The 13,364-nt window shown below is 32.9% G+C and overlaps 2 protein-coding genes across 2 annotated transcripts; both read right to left on the bottom strand.

The window, feature by feature from the left end:
* Positions 1 to 594: 594 nt before the first annotated feature.
* On the bottom strand, positions 595 to 1,726 carry LOC145167620 (uncharacterized). The gene is made up of 3 exons (XM_079086852.1): positions 1,452 to 1,726; positions 916 to 1,168; positions 595 to 848 (listed from the first exon to the last, which is right to left on the bottom strand). The coding sequence occupies exons 1-3, from the start codon at positions 1,607 to 1,609 to the stop codon at positions 774 to 776; spliced, it is 486 nt and encodes a 161-aa protein (XP_078942978.1). The 5' UTR covers positions 1,610 to 1,726; the 3' UTR covers positions 595 to 773.
* A 121-nt stretch (positions 1,727 to 1,847) lies between these two features.
* LOC145167618 (1-aminocyclopropane-1-carboxylate oxidase homolog 1-like) lies at positions 1,848 to 3,215 on the bottom strand. The gene is made up of 2 exons (XM_079086850.1): positions 2,327 to 3,215; positions 1,848 to 2,238 (listed from the first exon to the last, which is right to left on the bottom strand). The coding sequence occupies exons 1-2, from the start codon at positions 3,146 to 3,148 to the stop codon at positions 1,987 to 1,989; spliced, it is 1,074 nt and encodes a 357-aa protein (XP_078942976.1). The 5' UTR covers positions 3,149 to 3,215; the 3' UTR covers positions 1,848 to 1,986.
* Positions 3,216 to 13,364: the final 10,149 nt, after the last annotated feature.

Below are 13,364 nucleotides of genomic sequence, written 5' to 3'. Positions count from 1 at the left end.
TACTTTTATTAGTTTCTTTATAGTATATATAACATCTTTTTTCAATTATAGCATTATACTTCAAATATGATTTTGTTTTTTGTTTTCAGTTATAGCATTGTACTTTATATATTATTATTTTTTATTAGTTTGTTTATTAAACACATTCTATTTCACTTCTTTTTTATATTGATAGTATTTTCAGCATCTTATTTTTGTTTTTTTTTCAATTATAGCATTGTACTTTAAATATTTTGTTTTTTTCTATTGTGACAATTTACTTTTGTTTTTTTCAATTATAACATTGTAATTTAAACAATCATATTACCTAATTAAATACAAAAACTTTAACTTATCACTAAACACTTATCATGAATTTAAAGACAAACACTTTAAATTACCAATTAAGCACTTTATCACTTCATGCACTCAAATTAATAAACCTAAACAAGCAACACAAACATACATATTTTAAATTTTATACATACAATTTCATATCAACCTAAACTAGTAGCACAATCATACAATTTCATATAACATTTCATATCAACATACAACTTCATATAACATTTTATACACAATTTCAATTTCATATAAACCTAAACAAGTAAATTGACACTTTATACATACAATCAATATCAATTTCATATAAACCTAAACAAATGACACAATCATACAAAGACCAACAAGTAACATAATCATACAATCATACAAGGACCAATTTCAATTTCATATAAACCTATACATACAATTTCAATTTCAACAAAAATTAGAAAACAAGAAGAAAAAAAAAACTAGCTGGTTCTGTTCTTCTTGCTGTGATGGCCGGATTCCGGTGGTCGGATTTGATGGTGGTCCTCTGGTGGTGGCTGGTGGTCACAAAAAAAACACAAAATCAGAAAAGAGAAAAATAGGGAAAAAACACTCCATCCTTACCTGCTGTGGCGAAGAAGAGAAGCTAGAAGGAGTCACCAATTGTCGAAGGTGGTGAAGGAACGACGATGGTGAAGGAACGATAGTGGTGAACGACTTCACAACCAAAAAGAAATAACCCCTAAATTTGGAGTTAAAAAGTTGAGCAATCACTAATTTGGAGTTAAGAAGTTGAGCAATCACTAACAAAGAAGAAAACAATGCCCAAAAATGTACTTGTTGCTCGTCGTCGGTGGTGAAGGGTCGATATTCGTCGCTGCAAACCAAGAGAGAAAGAGGGATGTCGTCCGCTGCAAATGAACGATACACTGGTGTCTTCTTTTAGGCTAAAACCATATGCAGACGACAAGTCGTCGGTATAGGGTTTACATAACGACGTTGTTTCATTTGTTTGCCGAAATAAAATTAAAAAAAGTTGAGCTGACGACAAGTCGTCGCAATAGCTATTTCACGCGGATAGTAAAAAAAACTACGTCGTTTCGATTTTCTGCACCATGGAATAAAAAATAAATGAAAATACAATTTGTCGTAACCTTTACCGACGATATGTCGTCAGCACGGTTTTCAGAATCCCACCGTATCTGTCGCGACGACTCGGAGTCGACACAAATTTCCAAGTCAAACAATCCTGGTCAAAGTTGGCAAAAACGATGACGACGACATAGCCTGTTATTCTAGTAGTGTGTGTTAATCGCATAAAATAATGATGACATAACTTAATATTAAATTTTGATAGTAAATCGTATATAAAAACAATTTTAACATGCAATGCTTATAAAAAATACTAGATATAAACATAAATAATATTTTATTATTGTATAAAATACTTTCCTTTAAATATAAAAAATAAAAAGACCACTTACATATAAAAAATAAAGTGAAATTGCAATTCGACATTTTAGGAAGCTAAAAGATAAACTATAACATACATTTTTTTTACATTTAACACTATAGATGTAATATATATTGAAAAATATACATAATGTTTTTTTTTTTTTTCATAGACCAATGGAATGAGTTGATAATTGTGTAAGCGTATCTACTATAATATATAGATATAGTTTGTGATAAAACCTAAATCCTCCAATGAAGCAACCGAGGAACGCCATCAAGGGCCTTAGAGAAGGAATATTGCCCGTATTCATGGAAGGTGGTTTCTCTGTACCTCGGTGGGTTCTCATCGGAAACCAGCTCCGGCAATGGTCCCAACACCTTCTTCGACGGCGCTAAGGAGGTTCCGAAGAAACACGCCACCGACACTCTCGGCCCTTTCTCATTTGCCACCACTCTATGCTCCACACTTTTCAATTTATCATTCGATAAAATCTGCAAAACCCTAAAAAAAGTTACACTCCAGTTTGGTTTTTCAGATTCAAGATCAATTGTCGGATGTTATATAGCTAAGCAAACTTGCCTGTAATAGATCTCCGATATTGATCACAAGCGCACCAGGTATTGAAGGAACATCAATCCATTGATTTTGATGGAGAATTTGGAGTCCCCCAATTTCATCTTGTAGAAGCACTGTTAGAAAACCACCGTCTGTGTGTTTGGTTGTACCCATTGTTAGATCTGGTTGTGGACAAGCAGGATAACAATGGCCGGCGATTGAAAGCCCTTTGTCAAAATCCAGATCTCCGAGGTGATTATCGTTCAGCCCCAAGGCTTCTGAGATCAATCGGAAGAGTAACCCGCCTAGTTTCAGCACATGATTTGAATACTCGATTTGAATGTCTCTGCAAACCTCCGGTAGTTCCTCAGGCGGCGGAGGAGACGGAGCCATAAAGGAAAAGACGGTGTCCCTCCAGTTCGCGGCGGGGGAACTATACAGATCAAAGTTGCTATTATACACTACTGTTCTCGAAAGATCCCTCGTGTAAAACTGTTTCTTCACCTCCGCATCTTGTTCGTGAAATCTACGAACTCCTTGAAGCATCTCGTCCATAACAGTCACAGGGATCCCGTGATTCACCACTTGAAAGAAACCTAGATTCTCCGACGCCGCACGGATCTTCTCTACCGTCGATGCTCTATCGGTTGATCCAAGGTCTACGACTGGAATCTCGAAAATTGTGGAGGTTTTGGGGGAGGTTTCCGGTGGGTGGATGAAGATGCGAGGGATTTGTCGGATTCCGGCATCGACGAGGCCTTTGACGCCGGTTTTTGTTTGGTCGAAAGCTTTGAGCTCCGTTGGTCGATCGTAGCCTGAGATGACTGAAGTGGTGGTGGCCGCCATTTTTGTGAAGATAATCGTATGATGTCATGTAGATAATATGCTGCCACCCATTCATTCTTGCAAAGTTGACTCAAATGCTATTACTAAAAAAGTTCAATAGTAGTAAAAGTCAAAGTTAACTCAAACTCGATCTCTTTTTTAGTATATATGTATATACTAACATATTTGTTGTAAACAAATATGATGTCGTGTGACTTTAAACTCATCTTAAAACACCAAAATCTTGGCGAAAGGAACAATGTGTTTGACGATAATATACCCTAAATGAGCAATGTAAACACTAAATTGTAACCAGAAAGATCCAACGTAGCTACATTCTTGTTCCTAGTACGATTTTAAGGAAAAAGTGAGCATGAAGGTAATCTTTAACTACATGGCAATTGTAAAATGTTTTACCTCTTTGTATCTTGATAGATAAGTCTTCGGGGCATCAATGTAATCTTCAAAACACAATTTAGCCATTGCCCAAAGCAAATCATCACCATTAATTGTCTTCATCTTCTCTTTCTGACACTTATCATTGGTCTTGCTAGTAATGAAACTGATGAACTCAGAAACGTATTCCTGAACAGTGCCTTTAGAGACTTTGAGGGGATGAATGTAATCCTTAAATGCCTTTAAATCACCTATGGGTTGAAAGTTAGCTTCTTTAAATCAAGGTTGTTTGGAATTGGCACTTCTCAGGTGGAATTAGAAGCCACTATTCGTGTTCTAGGATGCTTGGAGGGTGTGTTTCCATTTGGGAGTACCTATAGGAGCAAACATGAGTCTCAAAAAGAACTGGAAACCAATTCTTCATAAATCTCATTCTAACATTTCGACTTGAAAGCCAATTCATTATCTTTCAGTAGAAGACTCACCCTCATTAAATTCGTCCTTGGTAGTCTTTCGACATATTACATGTCCCTTTTCAAAGCACCACAGGGCATAATTGATTCTCTCGAAAAGATTAGGCGAAAGTTTTTGTAGGGAGGTTGTGATCTCAAAAACAAAATTCATTAGGTTGATTGGTCAAAGATCATTACTCCTAAATCAGATGTTGGGCAAGGAGTTGGCACACTTCAAGCTCAAAACCTTGTCCTTTTAACTAAGTGGTAGTGGAGGCTATTGAATGGAAAACGATACTACGTAGAAGACTGTCATTACGAGCATACACAACCTCCATAGAAACCAACTTCTTACATTGCCAGAAAAACATCATGTGTCGTTTGGTCCAATATTTCCAAAGTTATTGACTCCTTGATCGATCTCTACATTTGATTGGTTTTACATGTAATAACATGGATAAATCCTTAACACTTAAGGGTACATGCAACCTAAAGAATTAAGCCATAACATTATTGAAGTAAGATTCTATTGAACAGCAAGAACCCTATGAACCCTATGCTAATTTCGAAAATAATAAACATGTTTGGGTTTACATACATTTTAGTTATTGTAGTAAATAACTAATCAAAACCTTCTTGAAATACTCTTAGAAGAAAGAACCACAAGTGTCGTGCCTCTGATCGTTCACACCCAAACCCTAGCAACCAAGGAGACTTGAAGAGAGAAGAGAGAGGAGGTAATTTTTGAATTTGAGGCTCTTGAAGTCATTATCCGAAAATCTAAACCCTTATGGGTTTATATAAGTGACTAAGAAGGTATTAGATAAGGCAGTTTCCCATGATAATTATTTATCCCTTTTCTTCTTCCCTAAGGTATCCAAGACTACTTAATGCCCAAGGAAAACCATAGAAGACTTTCTAGAATTCGTCCCCCACCTAGGGAGGTTCTAGAATTGCTTAATGTTCAACTTTTAAACATTGTCACCTTTAGTCCTTCTACTTTTTATTAATCCAGTTAATCCAAAAATTAATTCTAAGTAATTTCTGATTAATTCTTAATTAAACAATACTATTTATAATTAATATATTATTTTCATAATATATTAATAAATCATTTATTGCTATTATTAATCATATAATAAATCAATAAATCAGTCTCTCTCTCTCTCTCTCCCTCTCTCTCTCTCTCTCTCTCTCTCTCTCTCTGAAAGTCATCATATTCAATTACTAGGTTTGAGGGCAACCCAAAAGGACGTTGTTAATAATTCAAATATATACCAATTTAGTCATTGGCTTAGACACCTAATCCAAAAATCTTCTACTTGGATAAGTCTATAACTACAATTGCCAATATAACTTCTAAATTATCAACAAAGGGTGCTTCCCATAGCAACTCCAGTCTCTGATATAATCAGACATTAGTCCTAAGATAAGTGATCAAATATTCATTTGTTCTACCAAGATATCAATATGGACACGAGACATGGATTAAAATCAATGTCATTGTCCAAAATTATGTTTCCCGATTTCCTGATTTATGACCACTAAATTCAGACTACTAATTGAACACATCAATTTAGTCCAGGCTCGGTCGAGCACTTCAGATGTCGACATCAAATCATCAAGGGGCCCAAAGATATCGCTTTTCCCGTTAGGGCAAAAGGAACAAATAAAATTTGACTTATATGCTTGTATATTTTACTCATCAAATCATGCATGACATTATGTTTTATAACATCATGTTACTGACGCGTTTACATAACACCAATACATAATCGATTTGTAAATTACAACTCATATATCTCCATTTCAAGAATATAAGATTTTATCGTCTCAGAATTACTTGTGATAGAATCCTTGAAGTAATTCTTTGAGCGTGGGTTTATCCAATACTTAAAATCTCCATTTCTAAGTACTCATGAACATTGTAGCAATCTTATTGTAATGTCTAATCCTAATAGACAATCTTACAATTCAATTTATGAATGTCTTAACTCATTACTTACTTCCAAAAGTATGATCGACTGTGGAGTTTCGAATAATCAAATTATTCAGGAAGTAAAACATGCAAAGTGAAACACAATAACAAACCAATTAACTACGGTTTCAAACTTATTGAAAATAAATAAATCTCTATTATTTAATCACCATAATAATTACGACTTTATTCATTGTAAAATGTTTCAAGTAATCAAATAACCACTTGAATTAAATAACATTAGTCATGCCATGTTATGAAAATGTGTACTATGTCTCTCTATGGTCATTCCTTTGTGAATAGATCAACTGGACACTATTCCAATAATGCTCATTTCACAATTCCAAATTCTTGTCACTGTCTAAAATGTATTGTAATTTCAACCTTACATGCATTGACCTTCTGTGATGTCGAGGCTTCAAAGTCATAGAGACTGAGCCAACGATATTATAGAATATCCTATTGGAACTTTGCTCTTAGAAACAGTTCTATGGTAATGAATGTTCTAATTCAAGGTATACTCCTTGAATACTTCTCTTACATTAAAGTTTCCAACTCACTTGTAGACTTTTCAAGTATCTCCTATTGTGGAAACATTTCCATATTTCCATACGACCATAAATTTTGACCAAGAATCATGTGAAATCTAAAACATGTCACTATGGTCCGTCCAAATAAACATCATACTTCTAACTGTCCACAAGCTACCAGTCTTTTGGTATAACTTTAGAATGTTCTTGAAAGTCGTTTAATAACTTTAGTCACACAAAATTCTAGTCCTTTTTCCTCTCAATTCTCAAGGCATTAAAAAAAACCAGAATACGTGAATATTACATCATATGTAATCGATCATATATCCGAAGCATATGAGACTCGATTCATTATATTCGATATATGTTCAATCTCTTGCTATAATATTTTCATATATGGATTTTTCTATGTTGAACTATTTCAACATGATATTCACATGTCTATGACGAAGTTCCATTAAACTATGCAATCTAAACCTTTAGATTTGAAAAGAAGTATGAGTGCCCTCTCCATTAAGCCTACTATATCGAAACAATTCCTAAACGTTGCAATTTGCAAATTCGAAACATTATTTCCCATGAATAGTATTGTCAACATGCAATACTAGCATAACAATTATGCTCCCACTAGCTTTGACATGTCTCCAACTATACTTATTAAGCACATACACCTTAATTGGATAGCATATGTGTATGCTTGAACCCTTTCAGAACTTATAGATATATGTCATGAAAGTTCAAACAATTCCTTGACATTCCTCACAATTCGAAATATGAAAAGGGATGCCGTAATGATATTATGAATTTGAGAATGCAATTAACATAGCCAATATCTATATTGATCATTATCAGATCTTTAAAATCTACTAGCGAAAGTGTTTCCTAATAATCATTCTCATGAATTAGTGCGGAAACCTTGCCACCTAGATTTTATTGTGCATACATTCCCATTCATGTGAATCTATCATTTACAACCTACAATCATAAGACAAGGTTTAGGACAAAAAAATAAATTCAAATTTAGTTTTCCTTCATGGACTGAACTTCGCTATTCTAAATTTCTTTCCCTCTGGAAGCTCATGGGCCTACCAATGCTTCCATGTTGTTAGCAGCTCACCCATATTGATCAATGTATATTCACCAACCAATGTGCTTTTCTTTTGCAGTTAAATGAAAAAACAGAGAACTCATAAGCATTGCCAACTCAACTAGAAGTACATAGAAATAAGAATGTGTCAATCAAACACAACTAGTTATCAACCTCAAGTTGTGTGCTAGTGTTAACTAAAAGGTTTATTGTCGATTGACTCTTGAAACTCTCAAGATCAATACGACTCCCACAGACTTCTTGACATATTAGTTTTTTTCTCAAGGAACATTCCTTGACAAGCTTAAAAAAATATTCAAAAGTTCGTGTGTATTCCCGACAAGAAAACACTTCATATAATGGGTCTTAGTTTATCCTTTTTTTCTCAATTAACAAAAAATATCACAACTCCAATTCTATATGTGCTAGAGTAAGAAAACATCTTTACTACACATATTTCAAGGTGTTTTCAACCTTCTTAGTTAGAAATGAATTTCAAGATACGATTTGTAGTAACTAGAGTATGACTCTAAAACTTGATTGGAAAAGAAGTATGATTCATCTCTTGATTGAACTATTTCAACAATATCCGATTCCTCTTCTTGGTCATACAATTGTACTAAGATGTTCTTGATTCATCTCTTGATTGAACTATTTCAACAATATCCGATTCCTCTTCTTGGTCATACAATTGTACTAAGATGTTCTTCGAGGATCAATTGTGATATAGTTCCACAATCATTAAGGTGATCATAAAACATGATACTAAGGCATTCTCCTTTCGTATTAGATTAGAGAATCTTTTATCTTTCTGCCTAATCGATTCTTGTTATTTGTTCTGCTACTCTTTGAATCTTTTCAAAGTATCAGAATTATGCTTAATCTTATAAACACAACCATATTTATTGAAACATCAGTAAATCATGAGGAATAGAGTTATCGTCCATTTTGGTGGATATGAATAGTCCATATTAGCATGTACTAGATCCATTAGTCCTTCACTTGACTCACATAAACATGTAATCAATGAATTAGTCATAATTTTCCAATGAACAAGATTCTCACACGCTATACAATGTGAATTTGACAACACCAAGTATCTGTTAAGTTGGTGATGAGATTTTTTCACTTGGTTAATTATGACAATATCACAAGCGATATCTTAAGAATCAAATCTACAATTAATATTGCTGATATCAGAAATGTAATCAACACTTTCATAAATTCCATTACAAGGAAATATATAAAATGAGGCAACCAGATACACCAAAATTTCACTTTTATTGAAAGTAAACAAAAAATTGGAACTTGTCCTTTCAACGCATAAAATGAAAAAGTATGTTTCTAGACATCTATTAAGAGTAATAGAAATCTATTAAATTATCCAAACTCCTTAGTAGTAGGTGTAAATTTTTATCTTCGAACCATGTGACCAAAGTCAATTTCTCACGATCAGATTTAGCTTAGCTTTCTCAGCTTCATTCTTTCTCTTAGCTCCTTTAATACTATCAAAATGTGATCACCTCATCATGTATTAAGGGTCTACGAATAGGAACCTATTAAACAATGAAGTGAGATAATGGATGTACCTGAAGTAGAGTCACACGACTTGACTATACTATCTCTAAGATCTTTCAGGTATTTTAGGCAACTTTGTTTCCAATGTCCCTTCAATTTGTAGTAAACAAAATGCATTCTTTGGGGTCAATACATGGAACGATCCCAAAACTAGCCATTTATCTTTACCATATGATTAAACAGTTTGATATTAGACAACCCATTTCAATTAGGAAGAGAAATTTTTTATGGACCACCATTGTCAACATTGTCAATGTCCATGAAAACCTTGGAATTAGACCCAATAATCATTTCTGCTTTAGATCTGTTCTTAATCATTTATGCTTCAACATTTAGGTCAGATCAATTAGGGTCATGTTGATATCCCTCATATAAAAGTTCAAAGAACTGATCATATGACTTTGGAAGCAAGAGAAGAACTCAGTCAATGGCTTGCTCCCCTGGGAAATGACACCTAATCTATCCAACTTGTCAATGTACAATTTCTTTTCAGAACATACATACACACAAAGTTTCCATCTTGATGTTTACATGCCAATAAGGTTTGACTTGTTTATATCTTTTAAATTGGGAAAAACATGACGTTGGGAGAGTCACGGGAGGATGAGGTGTAAGAGATGAAAAAGCATGATATCCAGTTCCACCAATTCCTAAAGAAGGAAAAACATTTTACCCTGATCATAATGTGGAAGATCATCTTCAGAAGGAATAGGAAAACCATTTCTAAAATTAGGAGAAAGTAGGAGAATTCAAGTTAGTTGATTTTAATCCTTAATTATTAACCCATAAATTTAAATTAATGATAGGACCCATATTTTCGATTCAAACTTTGAAGAGGGATGCCGTAATCAAATTCGAATCTATTTTAGGTAGGTAAGGCTTTTACCAATTCCAATCTTATGAAACTTCTAGATCTTTTGAGATTCATTGAATCTTATCAATGGCATGCTTAATCTCAGATTATGCTCTTACTTTTGTGACTGGGATGTCGATGATTATAAACGAGATGTGAATAACCATGCAAACCCGCTTGGCAACCTCGATGTCATTTATCATCTCACATTGATGTGTTGGTTAACCACACACGCTCCATCAACAATGATAATTTACGATTATAGTCCCTATTAGTGTGTCGGTTAACCACACATGCTCCACTAACGACATATAAAACATAATTTTTGTTTTTCATGGATTAGCATAGTTTTCAAATTTCCTAAAGTAAATAAGAGTGGAATTTAAAATGGTTTAGTTACTTTATATTATTATACTTATTAATGATATTATGTCCTATCAAATCCATTCGGATAACGACCCCCCACCATACAAGAGACCGATAGGTAAGAGTGGATACCCAATGACAGTCATTTTATAGGCCGCTTCATTGAACTCCCTTTATAGTATGACTTCGTGAATGAGACGTACTAGCAATTTGACTGACTGATTCTTATATATATAGTAATTAATCTTAAATATATATGTAAGGGTGTATTTTAAAACATTTCAAAATACAAGGTTTTATATTTTCCAAGTAAACATTTTTAATTTAATTGAATTTAAACCAATTTATGGATTTATTAATTATAATTAATCATTTAATTAAATTATTAATAAAATCCATAAGGATAATATTAATTAATCTTGTAATCAATCATTCTCTTGTCTAAGATTATCTCGTAACATTTAGGATTTTATTTATTTATCTTTTAATTAACAATCAATTAAATTAATTAAATCATAAGGATAATTCACAAATACAAGATATAGGATATCAAATTACCAAGTTCAATATTCAATTTTTAAACAATTAAAATAATATTAACTAGAGTAATTATCCTAATCAATTTGTGAATTAAACAAACAAATCGATGATCAGAGGTTCACAACGTCGTAGCAATCAATTGCTATGTCATGGCAAAACAAAGAAACACGTGGATCTGAAGATCACCACGTCATGGCAAAAAAAGACCATGATGTGGCGCTGTGACAAAATATCGATTTTGTCTTTCCTCCAAGTCGGGTTTTGTTCAAATTCAAGCAATGTACATTCAATTGTTAGACAACCATACTCTCTGATTTTGAACAAAACCCGACTTGAAGGAAAGAAAGAATGACGTGGTTTGTATGGTTTTTATGGTCCTAGAATAACGCGGATAAATCATTAACACTTAAGGGTACATGCAACCTAAAGATCTAAGCCATAACACTACTGAAGTAACATTCTATTGAACAACAAGAAACCTATGAACCCTATGCTAATTTCGAAAATCTCAAACAAGTTAGGGTTTACATACCTTTTAGTTATTGTAGTAAATAACTAATCACAACCTTCTTGAAATACTCTTGGAAGCCAGCACCACAAGTTTCGTGCCTCTAATGGTTCATATCCAAACCCTAGCAACCAATGATACTTGAAGAGAGAAGAGAGATGAGGTAATTTTCGAATTTGAGGCTCTTGAAGTCATGATCCGGAAATATAAACGCTTATGGGTTTATATAGGTGACTAGGAAGGTATTGGATAAGGCAGTTTCCTAATATAAGCCTTTATCCCTTTTCTTCCTCCCTAAGGTCTCCAATGTTGCTTAATACCCAAGGAAAACACTAGAAGACTTTCTAAAATTCATCCCTCACCTTGGGAGGTTCTAGAATTGCTCAATTTTCAACTTTTGAACATTGTCACCTTTAGTCTTTCTACGTTTTATTAATCTAGTTAATCCAAAAATTAATTATGATTAATTCTTAATTAAACAATACTATTTCTAATTAATATATTATTTTCATAATATATTAATAAATCATTTATTGTTATTCATTAATCATATAATAAATCAATAAATCAGTCTCTCTCTAAAAGTCATACCAAGTATATACCAATTTTTTATTGGCTTAGATACCTAATCCAACAACATTGAAAACAATAATCTCTTAAAATTGATCCCTGGTACACACATTAAGATCCTCTTATGGAAGAATGTTTGGTATGGAAACGTCCCATTTCAAGTCAAATTCGCATATATATATATGTGTATATATATATATATATATATATATATATATATATATATATATATATATATGCACACACACACACACCAAATTGAATCCACAAAATATTCTTTGCTTCAAGATCCTTTCTCTCGGGAAGGTTTCTCATGGAGGTGGAAACATGAATATGTTGACACCTTTGAATTAAATGAGCTCTTGAATCTATACAATGATATTGGGAGTCTTTGCAACATGTAGAATTCTTTGTTTGGTTTCAGCTGTACTCTATCACCCAGTCAGGAATACTCTATTAACTCAATGAGGTGGGTTATTGAATCAAAGCTAATCCAATTATAATCAAAGATAATTCATTATAATAGCCCTACAATTTGCTGGTCAAAATTGATTCCTTTGACAGTTAAGTTCTTGGTTTAGAGGGCATCATTGGGAAGAATTCTTATGGCAAAAAAAGTTTGACAAACATGGGTATAATCATTCCTACCTCGCTATGCCTGCTATGTTGTAAGTAGACGGAAATAGTGAATCATCTTCTCATAAATTATGATTACACACAAGTAGTCATTGAGTTGATATTTAGATGGTGCAAAATATATTGTAGGAAATTCTGAAAAGTTTTGGAGTTCATTGACTTTAATGCTTCCTATGGTACTTGCCCGAAAAAAAAAGAATGATTTTGAGCACAGTATTCTCTTGTTTTCTTTGATGCATTTGGACTGATAGAAAACAACATGGTTTTCAAAAACATGGGCGCGCTCCCCGCAAAAATTGTTGATGATATAATCTCTATGTCATTTGGTGGAAAACACAGCAACAATCTTGAATGCAGAAGCTAGGCGGAAGGGAGTTGTTCACCTTTTATTTTTTAGTTTTCTAAATTTTGTTATCTGTATCTTTATTTTTCCTTGTTTTGTCTCATTTCTCCGCATTTTAGCTTCTTGCTAATCATGAGAACTTATTAATATGTTTGTCGTTTCTAAAAATAAATATACTGAATTATAATTGTTTACTACCATTATTAAAGTAAAACAATGTTAAAATTTTAATGAAATTTTATAGTGTGTAATATCAATTATAGATTTGGAAGTAATCATTTTTAAAGATAAATGTTTTTTTCATAAATATATATTTGTTAATTAACTTAATATGTAAATTTATTTACAAATGATTTAATGTAATTTATTTTTGAAATATATATATTTTTTAAATGGTTTA

Source organism: Lactuca virosa, chromosome 3 (genome assembly GCF_052849685.1).
Source record: "Lactuca virosa cultivar CGN04683 chromosome 3, Lactuca_virosa_CGN04683_v6, whole genome shotgun sequence".
NCBI lineage: Eukaryota > Viridiplantae > Streptophyta > Magnoliopsida > Asterales > Asteraceae > Lactuca > Lactuca virosa.
Note: the sequence above shows the minus strand (reverse complement) of the source record. Positions and strands in the feature narration are given on the sequence as shown.

Bases quoted from the DNA above. Each gene is read 5' to 3' on its own strand.
- LOC145167618 (XM_079086850.1), bottom strand. From the start codon at position 3,148: ATGGCGGCCACCACCACTTCAGTCATCTCAGGCTACGATCGACCAACG. The intron at 2,239-2,326 runs GCAAGTTTGCTT...AGGGTTTTGCAG, and splicing joins ATATCGGAGATCTATTACAG to ATTTTATCGAATGATAAATT.
- LOC145167620 (XM_079086852.1), bottom strand. From the start codon at position 1,609: ATGCGATTAACACACACTACTAGAATAACAGGCTATGTCGTCGTCATC. The intron at 1,169-1,451 runs GTAAAGGTTACG...CTTGGTTTGCAG, and splicing joins GTGCTGACGACATATCGTCG to CGACGAATATCGACCCTTCA. The intron at 849-915 runs GTAAGGATGGAG...TGTGACCACCAG, and splicing joins TCTCTTCTTCGCCACAGCAG to CCACCACCAGAGGACCACCA.